Source organism: Perca flavescens, chromosome 24 (assembly GCF_004354835.1).
Source record: "Perca flavescens isolate YP-PL-M2 chromosome 24, PFLA_1.0, whole genome shotgun sequence".
NCBI classification, from domain to species: domain Eukaryota; kingdom Metazoa; phylum Chordata; class Actinopteri; order Perciformes; family Percidae; genus Perca; species Perca flavescens.
The window spans coordinates 11,526,266-11,543,257 of record NC_041354.1 but is presented as its reverse complement, the minus strand read 5'-3'; the positions used below and the strand labels follow the sequence as shown (position 1 = coordinate 11,543,257).

The 16,992-nt window shown below is 43.6% G+C and overlaps 1 protein-coding gene across 1 annotated transcript; it reads left to right on the top strand.

Moving 5' to 3' along the window:
• Nucleotides 1-1,974: 1,974 nt before the first annotated feature.
• On the top strand, nucleotides 1,975-15,692 carry igfbp5a (insulin-like growth factor binding protein 5a). The gene is made up of 4 exons (XM_028572335.1): nucleotides 1,975-2,817; nucleotides 12,517-12,728; nucleotides 13,021-13,140; nucleotides 13,316-15,692. The coding sequence occupies exons 1-4, from the start codon at nucleotides 2,358-2,360 to the stop codon at nucleotides 13,451-13,453; spliced, it is 930 nt and encodes a 309-aa protein (XP_028428136.1). The 5' UTR covers nucleotides 1,975-2,357; the 3' UTR covers nucleotides 13,454-15,692.
• Nucleotides 15,693-16,992: the final 1,300 nt, after the last annotated feature.

Below are 16,992 nucleotides of genomic sequence, written 5' to 3'. Positions count from 1 at the left end.
TACAATGTGAATGGCGCTCTTTCTTCAAATCTGGACAGGTAGGCGAAAGGACATGAAAGGGGTGCGTGGGCGACGCTGAGCTGACCTTTCCGCCACCGGTGACGGAATCTGACACCTCATCCGGCACAAAGGTCAAGGGCAAAGGCAAACAGGGGTCGGATGACCTGAAAAGAGTTTGCCGACAAAGTTTCCCAAATGGGGCCAAGGGTTAAAATAGGAAGTGAAACTCGACGCAGCAAAGAGATAAAAGCTTTCCTCCATGTGGATTTTTTTAGGTCAGTTTCAGCACTGACTGACATTTACCCTATCATGTGACACTAAAACTCCACTTAAAGTGAAAAAAAAAGAAGAATAAACAGGATGTAAGCAAAAAGGGTTAATAAAACCAAATAATGAAGAAATGACACATAGCAGTAAAAGTCTATTCCAAGCACATGGACATGCAGGGTCAAAAGCATTAAATGAACTCATCTTGGAGTCTGCAGGGACTCTGTATACAAAGAAAAAAAAATCCTCAGACATATATTGGTATCTGCCAAAACATCAAGTGAATTATGAGTGTTTTGTCCTAAGTTACACTCCATGAGAGCTGTCCACTTATCTCACTGGACGCTGACCTCGCTGAGTCATAAAATAAGGTCAGCCCGAGTGTGTTTGCCCTGATCCGGACCTTTTTACAGCAAAATGTCTTTGGAGAATACATTTGTTATGGTTAAGACAGCATCGCACAAATATTTAAAGCTACAGTACTTTGGCGAAAGAAAGAAACCCAAAGATATCTAAGGGGAATTATAAAAGCGTTCTTGTTTCACAAGCAGGAACCCGCCCTTACGTACGTTTATGATTTGGTGCTGTTACTGTCTACGGTCAAGCATCAGCAAAAGGTTTCTGATATAAACAGAGAAAGAGGAAAATGACACATGTTAAGATTTAGGGTGCAGTGGGGTCTAAGTATCCATCTGGCAGCTCCACAGGGGAACAGTCAGTGAAAACCATTATTATGGTCAACATAAGTATCTTGTTTTTTTTTACTTCCAAGGAAGTTATGACCAACAAGGATTTTGAGGGAGATCTGGAAACTTGTAGCGATCGAGACCAATACCAAATCTAAACACCATGTTCCTGGGGTCAAGTAATCAAACTAGGAATTTAAGTGTTGTACGTTTGTATACAGCAAAGTGGAGAAGCAGCAAGTCTGCTTATGTCTTCTGACAGATATACAGATTAGTCATTACTGTAACACAAAACCCTCATCCTTATGTTGATGAGCACTGTGAAAAGTGTCAATCTGAGGAAGAGCAGGGAGATAATGTATTGTTGGTCTCTTGTTAGTGGGGGAACAGGAAGGAAGCCCCTTTTTTTAAAAAGAAAAAATACCATTAACACACTGAACAAACACTATGTTGTCACTCATAATCTATCCAACAAAATTTATTCAGCGCAAATATCTATCTTAACAAGTCGTTCAGTTTTGTTCACCCTAAATAGGTCTTCTTAAGACAAGACAAACCACAATGTTGACATGAATTCGGTTGCATTAGGTCACATTTATATTCCTTCTCTGCCAAGTTGTTTCTGCCTTGCTTGCAGCAATGACACCGTTTCTATATGTGACTGTCTGTAAACACTAAAACTACTTTTAATTTCCCCTTGAAAAAATAACTTCCAAATCCAGCAGCATGGATTGGAAGTTCATATGCTGTCTTTCAAACAACCTAGTCAGCAATGTATTAAGTGTTTCCAGAATATCCTATAAGTGATCCTGTAAGAAGTGATCTGCCTTGTTCTTAAGCACGAACAAGTCAACTGATAACACAAATGTTGTCTGCGAGAGCCTGGGAATACTAAATGGCCACTCTGCAGTGAGAGAGGTCTTATTCAGTCGCCTTCAGGAGCATCGTTTCGTATCTGGCAGATCTGGAGGCATGCCAGCACCCGCCCTGTCAAATCAGCATCGCAGCGCACGGAGTTGACAAGTGCGCCTCCCCCTCCAAACGTTGTTTGACATACCCATCGTTGTAGGCTTCGCCTCTGGCAGTTTCTTTTTTAAAAGGCAAGCTCAAAGCCACAGATTATACATTTTGCTCCCAAACCGTGCTGGTAAAATAACCTACGGAGAGAGCAAACAGCGGGAATCAGGCTTTTCAGCTCTCATTTGGAGACGAACAGCTTGCGCGTAAACGGCACCGGGCATCACTGAAGGGAGAGATCCGAGGCGTCGGGATATTTTTGTTTCTTTTTTAATTTATTTGTGACTGCGGGCTTGAAGGACAGCGCAAGGGGAGAAGAGTGACTGTTCCTTTGTGGATTGCGAGCGTAGGTGACATTCGGGACTTGAGCGCGAAAGGCACCTGTGGATGCAACACCCCCTCTGGTGTTTGGAATCAAATCGCTCGCAAAGAAAGGATTCACCACAATATATAATTGCTAATCGTTGCGGTTTCGATCAAACAGCCTGCAGTTTAGACAAGAAGCGCGCCATGCTGTTGAGTGTTTCCTTCCTGGTGCTTCCCCTGCTGCTGAGCATAACCGGCTGCGGCTCGTCGTACGTGCCGTGCCAGCCGTGCGATGAGAAGGCCCGGTCCATGTGTCCGCCGGTGCCGGTGGGTTGTCAGCTGGTGAAGGAGCCCGGCTGCGGCTGCTGCCTGACGTGCGCGCTCGAAGAGGGCCAGCCGTGCGGCGTGTACACCGGGCCGTGCACGCGCGGGCTTCGCTGCCTGCCCAAGAATAGCGAGGAGAAGCCGCTGCACGCGCTCCTGCACGGCCGGGGGGTGTGCAGGAACGAGAAGTTGTACAAACTGTTGTATTCGTCCAAAGGTAGGCTTGTGGAGAGATGACTGATTCAGATCATCACAGTAATTAGGCTGAAAAAGGTCACTGGCTTTAAAGGAACATTCAATAACTGAATGGATTGAGTCATTAATTGAAGGCAGCTTCATTTTTTATTCATTATAATTAGGGTAACCCTTTTTGTATCTTCCTCCCATCCATTACATTCCACTATATGACATTAAAGTCAAATCACAGCACTAAATGTGCAGTGCTCTACTGGTTAAGCAATAATTATTATAGCCTACTATGTATGATATTCATGTCAGCTCTGATCGATTTTCTATTGCATTTGCATTCCAGGAATGGTGTTTCAACTGTACATCTAAAGGGCTCTGGTGCAAAGAAATAGCAAACAGCTGGATAGAGATGTTTCTTCTCCCTTGTCAATGCAGGCATTTTAATAAAGCCCTCAAGTGACACATACACACAGAGTCAGGCAGTAATGCAGTGAATTAGAAAAAAAGATGGAGGAATGACCTCCAGACTGTAATCAATAGTCCAAAAATCACTTAACATTTTCTAAAGGTGGTGGGTATGTAAAAGGACAGGGTAAAGTGAGTTTAATTGACCTCCTCTGTCTCTTTGGGAGCCAGTGAGGCTGATGTGAGTCATCTCACAGCCCTCTATTAGACGGGCTGACACCCTTTACCCTGCGTGCGCCTTGACCCTGTGAACTCTGACAACAATTGGTGCCGAGCATCAATCAACCTGTCATCTCGATTTGTGGGGCTGCGAGCTGTAAATCAGTAGGTTTCGTGTGAGTGGCCCATCGCCTCGGGGCCCCCAGCCGACATAAAACAAGAGAGAAGATTACAGGTGGTGCTCTGCGAGGCTTGTTTTTGGCTCCTTTGAATGGCAGCTCAGAGACAGTCACAGTGTCTGCTGGGGAGCGCTTTGTGGGAAATGTTGGCTTGTGGCCCTTGCACTATATCTTCAAGGTGTGAAATCTTGCTTTGCGATTTTCCCTTCCGCTACAGTTTCTTTTTTTTTCTTTTTCTTTTGTTGTCTCTTAGCCTTTCTTCTGTCAGTTCCCCTGAACGCCTCTACGTTTCCTCATCCACCTGTGCCTTTTCCCACACCTAACCCACCTTTTTGTCTCTGTCTCTCTATTCTCTCCCACCACACTGCCTCTTCTCCTCTTTCCGTGCCTGGCTACTGTCCCTCTTCATCTTTTCAACCCTATTCTTTCCCCCCCCATCCCCATATTCACCCTTTTCATTCTGTGTTTTGCTTTACTTTCCTGCAGGTTGGAGTTTTAGTATAGAAGCAGACTCTGGAAACATATATAATCTCACTGGCTGTGTTAAATCTCACCGGGCTGAGCCAAAAAAAAACACAGTTTTGTTTTTCTGGCTAATAAATGTTATGAGTGAATGCCAGTAAGAAAAGGCAGAAGATAAGAAAGGGGGAAGCATAGAAATACTGCATTACAAATCAGTGTCACATTCAAATTAGCCTTACACAAGATAAGCTCATTCCCTATACGTCCAGTCCATTGTATTGTTTTTACCATTACAGTTTGCAGATAGTCAATTTGCACTTAAAAAGATCTTTGGCTGCACTCACTCAAGATCCTTCAGAGCAGCTCTGCATCTGAGAAATTGTTGAATAATAATGCAAAAGAAACTCCAATCTTCTATTCATCTCCCCTTCCCTTTTCCTCTCTTTCCCACACTATCATCTGCTCCCTCCCACCACTCTTTGTTAGTCCCACCCTGGTCTCTTCATCTGTGTCCCTCCCTCCCCTCCCTCTCTCCGTCTCGGCGCTGCAGGCAGGCCCAGGCTGTGCAGTGATTCAGCAGAATGCAGGCTGAGCGTGGGTTACTGATCCCCCATCTGTCTGCCCGTCAGCCAGCTTCTCCATTAACTCCACATCTCCTGCTGGGCGCTCTCTCAACACATAAATTAAACGAAACCCATATGCACACTAATAAATATACACACCTCGACATTTTATAACCACTTGGGAAGATCTACAAAATGAGCTGCAAAAGGTGTATGCATACTGTAAATCCATAAAATGTAGTAGGAGTTGCCAAAAAGGTTATATGTGCATATGTATATGTACATGCTACATTGATGCACCATCTTGCATGTGTGCATTTTGAGCATTTTGCACATTTATCAAGTGTCAAAGATCAGAAAGCAATGACACAAGCTGACATTCACACCTGGATAAAAGCTAAAAACAGTAGTATTTAGTTGTCTTTTAACATTTTTGCAAGTGCAACATCATCTGGACAGACTTTATGTTGATTTTCCGGATGAAGAAAGGAAGAAATCTCCTTATTAGGAAAGATGCTAGATAGGAGTTTTCTGTCACTAACTCCTTCATGGATCTCCGGGATCACCATGTCTCTCAATTCAAACACGAGGAAAAAGGAGAGAAAGAAAGACGAAATGAAAGACGTGATCCGTCAGCACGGGTCAGATTAGACAAACTCGAGGATTAGCAAGTGAGGACTTGATTGGGTTTACGCTGGCTGCTGATCTGCCTGAGTTTTCTCTGGAGAGAGAAAAACTGTGTCAGCAGGAAATCAGAGGATGGGGAATCTCTCCGCCTTTTTCCAAGAACCTGTCATTATGGGGATGGATGACATCATCGCGATCTTCATTATCATCACTGGGGGGGGAGGGGCTCAGGCAGCAATGACCTTGTTCCACCGCTCAGTTAGCTTAGTAGCTTAGCGATCACGCCAGTGCACAAACGGAGGGGTTTATGTGCAGAATTTGCAATCTGACTAAATGAAATGGAAACAAGTGCGTGACACAGCAGTGGAAATGGCCAGCTGTGGCTCAGGACACATACACAAGGCTAATGCGTGTTTAAAGCTATAACTGAAGTGAAATATCAGTTTAAAGTGCTTTTGGGAAAAAAAAGCCACAACCGCTCATTCTGGCCTTGACACAGTCGTCGTGGTCATATGAATAGAGGGTGGGACGAGGAGAGGGGCAAGCGCTGAGGTTAGTGCGACCATGTGGTACTCCCCAAAATGTAGCAAAGAGTTGTATTTTTGCATAGATGAAAGATGCATGTACATGAGGGCTTTTGTGGGGGTTTGGGACCCAAAATGGGCTGCGGCTGTTTCTGGTGGCTCGCCACATGACAAGTTTAATAGCATGTTTTCATGGGCCTGGGTGCCAGGGTGAGACTAAATATCTCATTTAGGTCAACGGTTATAACAGTTTTAAAATCCCTGGTCTACATATACCCCAAACTGGCAGCCTAACCTGCCATAAATGTAGACTATGTTGTCCCGAATGTCAACACTTTCAATCTGAAACTGGCCAGCAGCCACTAACTGTGCTCAATAAGCATTCAGCTGGTGCAGTAAACTCATCACGTCGTCTTGTGACGTTACCAAATTTGACACTCCTGTCCTGTGCCCTCATGAGTTTAGCTTTACTTTTTCATTTTAGCCACTCTAATAGGTACATTTCCTGGTGGGAGCCATCCCAGTGCTGTTGATTTTGACCCTTCTTCAAACAGCAGAACAATGCTTTGAAGCCCCTGTTTTACACAGGACTAATATTACACCTGTGGACATCAAGTTGTTTGTAATAATTGGTATCACTGGTTATTTTAATCCTGCGTGTCTGTAATTTAAAAAAGTTCCAGTGTGAATTACTGTGCTGTGGTGAAGACAATTCTACTCTGATAATAGTAATCCTGTGTGAATCAAGCTTCAGCTAACTGCAGCTGCACTTCTGGTACACATTCTTGTTCTTGCTTTTGTAGTTGTGTTTGTTTTCTGTCATCCCATGCTTATATTATTATTATGTAGTAGTGCAACTGATTCTCCAATAAAATAGAAAAGAAATGCTGTGCCATTGACGCAACAGCAGAACTTAGAGGAAGAGTTTTTAATTATATAATGTTTAAAAAAATGAAAGCACATGTTTGGAAGAGACTTCAAGTGCATTGGGAGTGAGACTTAAAGGCATTGTTTGGAGTTTTTTTTTTTTACCACCAGTATAGGGTGACCAGATTTCCAGGAGCTGACACCGGGACACTTTGCGTGTGACCGTAGTGCTTGTGCACGCGCACACGCTTTTTAACGTGAACATGTGCCAGCCGAGGTCAGACATAGACAGTAACTTCATTATTTTGATCATAGGCTCCTCATCTAATAATAAATGTTTGGTTTTTTTTCGGTAAAATTAACAAAATTGCAGCAACAGCCTTTTTCAGTTCAGAATGAGATTTATGTTGAGACTTTTCTAAAAAAGATTTTTGAAGTGTTATTTATTCCAATAACACCAAAAGAATTAAAATGATTGAAAATTTTGAGCATTAAACACTTCATTTCCTGCATTCTGGTGAATTTTTATGCACCTATTTCTACCTTTTTCTGAATCAATGTATGCTGCAAATATCGTTATGTAAAGAGAAAAATACATTACAATCCAAATATAAAAACATAATGGAATATATTGAAGTAAGGCTAACAGGCATTATGTATTGCTTTCAAATATGTATTCTCCTTTGGATGGACTTTTCTAATTATAGCTGAGTCAGCACACATGTAGCCTAGGCATCATTTACTCCTCCCTCCTGTTTTGCTCTTTTGTTGTTAATGTAGGCCTATTAATAAACCCCTGGACTGTTTCAGATGTGTTTGAGCAATGTCCAAAACTTTGTGCACATTCAAAATACAGTATATCTGTGTTCTCTGTGATTTGGAGGAGTCGTGATTTTGAGAAAAATAAAGTTATAATAGGCTATTACAAGAATAAAGTCACTATTTCAGAAATCTACCTGCACCATAGTCTGGTTTTACGTGATTGCTGTAGCTCTCAGACCTTCTGACAGACACAGAGCCCTGTTTGGGTGTCTGAATGAGACAAAGAGTTTAGCTAGGGAAGTGGCCGTACGCTGCTCTACAAAAACCGAATCTACTGCAGAAATACACGGAGCACAAACGCAACACATCTACCGCAGCATGTCGACAGCAGAACGCATCCGTTATAACCTGAGGCTGCGCTGCATTTTACAGAGAGAGTGGACACTAAGAGACGCACAGGTCTTCTTCAGAGCTCCGTGTGGTTGAGTCTGAACAATAGACTGTAAACATCACGTCACAGGAACTTCAAACTAAATCATTAGTATTGCGCTCCTTAACTTTGTGTTGATGGCATCAATGTATTACACTGATTTGGCTAGGATTCCTCCGAAAACTTCACCCGGCTTTCACAGCTTTTCCTCCACATAGAGACGGTTGCTAGGTGATAGCAACAAACACAACATGGTCGGACCCTGCATGTAGCTGCCCGTTCTATTCGCCTCGGAAAAATAATCTGGAAAAAGTTACATTTGGGACTACACTCAAAACATTTGGGGCTCAAGCCCCAGCAAAATCGTCTGACGCCGCTCCTCCTAAAACCGGGACATTTTAGCGTCCCGACAGGCTTTTGTCGGGACTCGGGACATTAACTTCAAAATCGGGACTGTCCCGGTCAAACCGGGACGTATGGTCACCCTACACCAGTAGCACTATAGAGCAGTGTTTTTATGAGTGGCACCTACGAGCACATTTCCTTTGTATATGTACATACTTGACCATGCGTATGATACAGTACACTTTCCTATCTAATGCAAATGATCTCGCTCTGTTTAACGTTATTTAACTGGTGATAGTTGTTGGTGGTAACACGGCAAGAAATATAGGAAAACTACAGAAAAAGGCAGAGAAGAAAAAAAACTGCTGATGGGTGCAAACAATTTGGTGATTGCAGTCCAGGATGGATATCCTCTACGCTAGTTTGGTTGACATGCCGTAGGCATCCTCCCACTCTCATCAGTCCAGTATGAACATCCATGTCCGGTGCCGGCATCTTCAATCGACTGTGTGATGATACTGGTTTGTTGGTTTTGAGTGCTTTCATCTCTTCCAGGAAGCTGTCAGCCTGGCATGATTGCACGAGGTGGAGTTCTGCCTTGCGCAGCTCATACTTCTGTGCATTAGTGTCCGTTACTGCTGCCCCGTTTAAAGCCTGCTGTGTGGCCTTTACCACTTCTGTCCAGTCTGTAAACTGTGTGATATCAGGGGTTGGCAGGGACGGAGCTGACTGAGTTAGGCCACAGAAGACATTCCTTCTCAGTTCATCTGGAACCTCTGACTCGTGTATACTTAGTGGAGCTGGCCATTGCTCTACTCCAGAGGAATGCAGGTCCTTGGATCCAGCGGTTTGGGACTGTGAGCTCAGCCAGCGTTTTGCCTCTGGTGACATCATCTGTTGGGTTGTTGGCTGAATCGACGTATCTCCAATCACAGGGGTTAGTTAACTCCTGTATCTCTGTGACTCTGGTGCAGACGAAAACCTTAAAGCGACAGGAGTCGGATTTCAGCCAGGACAAGACTGTCGTTGAATCAGTCCAGAGATGGGTGTTCTTAAGTGGTAACGTGAGCTCCTTGTGCAGGAGGGAAGATGGTTGGGCCCCGGTTAATGCTGTGCAGAGTTCAAGTCGTGGCATTGATAATGGCTGCTTTGGTGCAACACATGAGCGGGCCATCACGAAAGTGACATGAACCTTGCCTGCACTCACCATCACCAAGTAGGCCACAGATCCATAAGCCTGCTCAGACGCGTTACAGAAACAATTTAAATTGTATTCTGTATCTGCCAAGTCTGGTAGTTCTTTCTCCCAGTTAACCCATGCTGCCAAGAGATCAGGTGGGAAGTTGGGATCATCCCAGTCCCTCTCTTTTGCCCATAACTTCTGGATCAGAATCTTTGCCCATGTAGTGTATGGGATGATCCCACCTAAGGGATCATACTGGGTGGCCACCACACGGTACATTGTGTGCATGGTAGCAGTCTGATCTTGTAGCCAAGCCTATCAGAAAGGCAGTGCCACCTCAGTCCCAGAGCCAGTTCTTGTGGGTCGGAGTGCTTCTCCAGAAGCCAGAGGTCGGTGGTTTTGGATTTAGCTTAAGCAGGGAGATAAGAGAGACAACTGACGAGTCATTACTGGCCCATTGACGGATCTCAAACTCACCAGTTTCCAGCAGTTTGCGAATTTTGTCCACCAGACGTGTAGCAGCTGCAGCAGTAGAAAGGCTCCGGAGACAGTTGTTGATGTAGAATGACTCTTCTCGAGCCTGCACAACGTCCTCATTCGCAGCTGCATGATCATTCACATGCCTTTGAAGTGCGAAGGACTTTCCACTGATAGACGTCTGGGGGCTCATTCCATCTTAGGTTCCTCCAGGCGAAACACACCAGGGGTTGGTCCTCAGGTAACAGGCACACCTGGGGGAAGATCGCCTTGCCACAGAATGCTCTCTGAACCTCAAGAGCACCCCAAGCAGTGACGGACTATGAGCTGGACCTGGAGTGAGTTGGTCATTGAGGGAGAGTCCCTGATAAGTGAAGGAGCAATTAAACACAAGCCTGTGTTTTCCGTTGTGTTCAACCAAGTGATGTGGAATAAACCACGACTCACGCGTCTGGGTAACCTCTCGTATGAGCTCTTGGACACACCCTGCATCAATAAGCTTCTTTAAATCTACCTCGTAGATGAGAGCTTTGGCTGGGTCGCCTGCCAGTCTCCTTTCCGTACACCGCAGAGTCTGCATCACGGCGTCAACAGGTGCACTCAGTAGAGGTGCATTTTTGAAGCAATGGCGTAGCATATTTCAGTGTATTTCTCTGTATTTCAGAGTGTCACCATCCTTCACACAAATTGTGCGCTCCTCCAGGAGATTAACAGCCTCTTGGTCCTGACGTGACCGTGTTGCCATTTTCTCGCTCCTAAAAGGCAGGACATCGAGCTGCCACAAACATTCCACGTGTTGATAAAGGTCATCTGGAGCTGGTCTGCAGCAGGAAAAGTAGCAGTTGGTTGACACTTGATGAGGCATGAGTCCGTCAGTCCCCTGTAGAGCCCAGCCAAGCTCTGTGTACTGCTGCTGGTCCGCCACTAGAGTTAAGACGTACGGGTTCCTTGGCCACGATCAGGTGCGTGTTGTCAGCTCCGATGGGGAGAAGTGGCTGCACTTTGCTGAAGGGCTGGATCAGGATTCCTCTCAGGTGGCGGCAAAGCAGGCACTGGGTACGACTGTTCAGCCAATGTCAAGCGGTTAGCAGAGACTGCCCCTATGATGGCATGTCCTTTGTCAGGTTGAGCCGGTGATGCTATGTGGAAACTAACAGATGACCCCTTGATGTGACCCCTTGATATGTGAATGTCTTATTGTTCTCAGGGCCATGGACTCAAGTTCTCCCGCAAGCCCAAGATGGCGTGTTGCCTCTGTGAGAATGATGGTATGTTCGACGCCGTCATCCAGAATTGCATAAGTATGCACTCACAATGACGGGAACGACCTTCAGATAGACACCTGCAACTTGTTTGATAGGGGTAAGTGATGCTGAGGTGATGAGGTAGACACCTGAACTTGGCTTAGCGATGACATGCAGTACATGAAGGTGAATCTCCTGACATTCACTGCATGGCTTCTTTAGTGTACACGTGCCAGGCTCATGGCCGGTGTGATGGGTCTCTGATCCAATCTCATCTAGTACCCGAGCACTGCAGGAAACTGGTCCCCTGTCAGAAAGTATGTTGGTTCTCCGCTTGATGACCGCAGTTCTAGAGTGCTGGCACTAAGAGGTTTAGACATGAGCGAGACTTGAGGTCGGTTCACCTGATAATCTTGCAGGTGTGCAGGAAGATGTCTGCTCCGTTTCTGTCCGAGCATTGTCGGTAGAACTGTTGCTGCTTCCTTTTCTACCATTCTGTTCCACTGAGGTGAAGATATCCGACTCAAAGGACCAATGTAAGAATTAGCAGGAGTGAATAAGTATATCCATAACAGCTGTAGGCCGGCTCCTCATCTACAATAGGTCTCCGGTTAGAGGGATAGACACAGGGGGCAGAGGTTTTGATTCCACTCAAACTTTACTGGTGTTCAGAATCAGGTACAGTGGTTTGAATAGTAGTAACAGCTTCCCGTCTATGTAGGAAGGTAGTATGATGTCTGTATGGTGTGTACATATGGTATCTGAAATAATAATCACAATAGGAAACAATAGTGAGTCAATATGACAGTAAAACTGTCAAATGAATACAAAACTGTCATATTAGCACCAGCTATATTAATATGCTACACTCACAGATTAGCATTAGCACGTTAGCATTAGCACATTAGCATTAGCTTATTAACAGCGATGTGGAAACAGTATTAAATCTACTCACAGAAATATCATTAACAACAATCAAACTCTCTAAATCGTCCTTAAACAGAGTAAAGCTCTGCCACAGAACATCAAAGTAACGGAAACATGTATTCTGGTAACTTACAGGTGCTCATTCACGCACACAATGTTCATTCCTTGGCAGTCCCGAGTGGAATAAATAACTACGACATGCTGGCGCAGTGGTAAAGGATCCCAGGCCTTGCTTAGTTGTCCGGCCTAATGTCCATTTATCTAGCTAATACTGCCACCTAGTAGGAATAGTGGGAATTCAGTACAATCAGCTTTGCAAATGTTTTATGAGGAAGGAAATGCATTCAACACTTTTATTAGTCCTCAGTGATACACACAGTTTATTTTGATGAGCAATGCCCAATGTAAATATAACTTACTGTTTACAAGAAAAGCCCACAGGGCACCTTTAATAAACCTCAAACATGCATGATAATGATGAGGGACCTCGTCTGTCTTTTGTCTCCCTATCAGACGGAGAATCTCATGATGACGCCATGTTACGCATCCCAGAGTCAATGCTGCCCCAAACCAAGGTGCCCATATACGGAGGAGAACACATCAGCAGTCTCAAGGCCCAGGCCATGAAGCAGGCCAAGGACCGCAAGAAGCAGTTGGCCAGGCCGGGACACGCAAGCAATCTGAACTTTCCCCCACTCAGCCTGGATAAACTGGAGCCTGAGTTTGTAAGTGAAAAAGAGTGAAACACTGATTCAGCTTAGAGGGAAATAAATTTAAAGAAACCAGTTTGGACAAATCAGCCAAGATGCCCCGCTGGGCCACTTTCACACGAGACAACAAGGTGTGAACAGAGTGAAATGCTACATTACTAAAGTACTCATTAGTGGAGGTATTTCCCACCTTCATGCTGTGTTCATTTCTGGGGCATTTCACAAACTTTCAGAGGCATTATCATTTTTAACACACATTGTGACTATGCAAACACTGACACCTGTGTCCATCTGCCTGTGCGTGTAGGGCCCCTGCAGAAGAAAACTGGATGATCTCATTCAAAGCATGAAGGACTCTTCTAGGGTCTTTGCTCTCTCTCTGTACATCCCCAACTGTGACAAGAAGGGGTTCTTCAAACGCAAACAGGTATGGAAAGATATTTTTATGTCTCGTAATTTGTCAGACGTGGGTTGCATCCTCTCTGCTTTGTACTGTACCTACAGCAGCTTGGCTTTGAGACAAACCTTTTAACTGTCCAGTAAAGCAGGACTTGCATCACACACAAGCATTTCATCCCTTTCCGTTAACTTTATACTTGCAGTGTAAGCCATCCCGTGGTCGGAGGAGGGGGATCTGCTGGTGCGTCGACCGGTTTGGCGCAGCAATCCCCGGCAGCAACTATGCGGGAGGAAACCTGCAGTGCAAAGATTTCGACAGCAGCAGCAACAGCAACGAATGAGAGTGTACTGGTCGTTCTCGTTGAGCCCTGCTTCTCTTAAAAACCTGCCAATCAAGCTAGCACACTTCACGACTGCCAATCGGGAAAATATGGCACAAATACTTATATTATATGGTCAAGTGTGATGGACTGTTTTTTTTTGTTTTTCTTTCAAAAGGGAGCTGTACTGAAGAGCTTGCATAAGTGAAAATCTTCAAATGTAACTGTGGCTCCCTGCTGACCGTGTACTATGTTTGAGGTTAGCTAACACCTTACCTCTTTATACCCATATATAATAGAGGATTATATATATATACAGTATATATATATATATGTATGATATTGATAATATGTTGTGTATTGAAGTGTATTGCGAAATTTCTTTTGCGAAATTCTGAGACAAGACATATTTTCAATGTGGCTAAAAAACATCAACATTTGTTTTTATTTTTGTCATAGTGGTGATCAAGGAGACACCATTGAAGAGTGAGTCAGTTCTCGTCTAAAGTAGCAATGTTTTGCTAATTGTTAATCATAGGAATGATATCCTGATGTAAGAGGTATTTTTTTTATGTATCAAATAATGGCCATTTAATCCAGCCCGCGACTTACTGTCACTGAACACTTTCCCAAATTAAGGCTACTTTGCCAAGCAGGAAAAGGGGAGAAGGTTCTGCAGGATTCCTGTAGGAGGCTGGGTATATCATTTTGTCATCAGATTGGAGAAACCAACCCATCAGTGGGCAGGAGATAGACAGAGTCAGCTGGCAGCCATTTCATATGCCATAGCCATGTCAGCATGGTAGCTATCATTATTTGTTCAGTATAGATTCAGAAAATCATTGGCCTGTTTTCACTAATTGGAGCCAAATCTATAGACCTAGAGTTAAAAGAAGCCTACACACTTAAATGAATAGTTTGGCATTTTAGGAGTGTAGAAATGTACAAAATCCACCTACCAGCCCCTTCAAAGCTCCCTAATTAACATGTTTTATGTTGTTAGTTTAATCCATCAAAAAGACTTAAAAACATCAGTTTGCCTTTTTATGTGGGTTTTGTGTGCTGGACTATTTCTTGACTTTGACCTTTTTAACTTAATTAACTTTTTTGAGTCTTTTTGTCTGGTTGCCTGGCAAACACTGAGAGCCAAGAAATGAAAACCTATGCTCGCAACTCAAGGAAATTCATTCAATCATGCTATGTTTTTGCCAGTTAGAGATGATTATTTTCTACATCACAATGGAACGACATTCGATCACCCAGCAGCACTCATAAACAAACTTGTACTGTAAAAGGTTAAAGGCCTTTTTCAAGTCTAGACAACTGCGTCCACTGTTTGTAAATGTATGTACAGTGTGTGTGTGTGTGTGTGTGTGGTAATGCTCCTGAGTGTGTCTGTATGTATGTGTACTGTACTGTACTGTACTGTTTGTGCCATGCCCTTATACGTAGTTCTCGACTACAAGAAGCTCTGGTTTAAATTCTCACAAGCCTCGAGCTACTGTCCGACAAATGTGGTGCTGTGCATTTCCCTTCGCAGACAAATAGTATGCAAAGGCCCCGCAGTGTTTATGTTTCCATGTGTAGGGTCTTTACTGCCGCCAAACAGGCAAATCTGTCGATGACTTGCTCTCAGGGTTTATTGGGTCCTTTATCCTGCAAAGAGCAAGGTCGCTGAGTTTCTATGTAAATTCAAGTGCCTTCTGCCCCACACCACTTTGAATTTTCATTTGCATGTGGACCCATTGTGTGGTTGAATGAGGGACACTCGAGCACAAAGGAGGAAAACAATTTTGGTTGTGGATGTAGTCCGATTGTTTGGTCTGATTTATTTTTTCCGTTGGTTGCTGACAAAGACTATCATGATCTCCCAGGCAAGCACTGCTGAACGTACAATGACAGAGAGCTTTTGTTCTATAGTTCAAAATTTGCTTAAGATCCTTTTTTTTTTTTTTTTTTTTTTTTTTTTTTTTATAATCTTATAGTTCATTTAATGACTTTGTAATGTCAGACATTTTTAATTAGAGCATTGACAGAGGCTCATCAGCCAATTCTTCCCGGTGAAACACCTCTCTCATGGTTTTGATTCTAGCACACAGGTAAACACAACAACACGGTGACACTTTAAAACATTTCAGAATCTCAGTTAAAAAAAAGATTAATGTGAACATTATGGTGAAATATTTATCAGGTGTGTAATTGATGTACTCGACTTATTTTGTAATGGCAAATCACTATTTAAATAAAGTGCATGTACTCACAAAAAGCCATATATGCACATTTGTCTTCAATGTGGGAACTCTTGTTGAGTCAGTGTTTGTGTGTTTTTATGACCGCTATATCTCTAATCTTGACACTGTTAAAGACATGTGGTACTCCATGCAGGTGGTTTCCATCTGCTGAGACTGCATGCTGAAGCATTGACGTCGAGCTACTGTGGTAAGCTAGATCGGTTTTACAATAGACACACAGTTCAGAGTTTTCCTTTTCTGTTTCAGCTTGAAATGATCCCAAACTTTGGAAACTTTTTGTCATTTTCTCTGGCCTGTCTCTTCTCTCCGCCCCCTTGCTTCTGTTTTTATCTCTACGTATTTTTTTTATCTCTTCCTCCATTTTGCAATCCACATCGTCTTCGTCACGTTACTTGTACACAGCCCATAAACTGGGATGAACAAATTGTTTCAGCCCTAAATGGATGGGTACAGACATTCGTGATCCCCATGATGTATCCTTCTGACATCGATAGCGCCATGAAGTTGACATTTGTGTTTTTGACTGAAATGCCTCGATAACTATTGATTGGATCGTCATGAAATTTGCTACAGACATTCATGTCCCCCTCAGGATGAATTGTAATAAATTTGGTAAACCCATGACTTTTCATCTGGTGCCCTCATCAGGTCAAAATTGTAATTTGTCCAGTATTTGGTTAATGACCAAATACCTGCAGAAGTCATATTCCGCTTAGCTTCACCTGGACTTTGTGTTTTGTTCCAATAGTGAATGTGACCATGCTAGTACGCTAAGCTAAAATGTAAACTATGGTATAAAAAGAATCAAAAATCACGCATTAAAAGATCAGTTTGTTAAAGGGATACGCCACCGTTTGTTGAAATAGGGCTTATCACGGTCTCCCCTAGCTGTAGATAGGTGGGCCAACGCATTATTTGTGCATGCATTGTTTTAGTTGGTGCAAGACCGGCACTGACAGCGCCGCCGCTAGTTAGCTTAGCGTAGTAAATAGAATCCTATGTTGCCGGTTAACATGCCAACAAAAGACAAAAAAAACACCTAATTACTTGCACTGAGACAAAAAATGCGTTGGCCCACCTATCTACAGCCAGGGTATACCGTGATAAGCCCTATTTCAACAAACGGTGGCGTATTCCTTTAACTTTATCATTGTGAACATGTTAGCATGTTGACATTAGCATTTATCAAAGTACAGCCTCAAACGTAGCAACAAGCATGATTGTAAATACTTTTTGTCTTGTTTGAGTCCAACTGGCAAATCATGAAGTTTAATAACGCAATAATGCAGGTGAACTAGCATCATAAAT

Excerpts from the sequence above, each read along its gene's own strand:
- igfbp5a (XM_028572335.1), top strand. The coding sequence starts at position 2,358 with ATGCAACACCCCCTCTGGTGTTTGGAATCAAATCGCTCGCAAAGAAAG. Across the intron at positions 12,729-13,020 it reads ATAAACTGGAGCCTGAGTTT|GGCCCCTGCAGAAGAAAACT; the intron begins GTAAGTGAAAAA and ends CTGTGCGTGTAG. Across the intron at positions 13,141-13,315 it reads GGTTCTTCAAACGCAAACAG|TGTAAGCCATCCCGTGGTCG; the intron begins GTATGGAAAGAT and ends TTATACTTGCAG.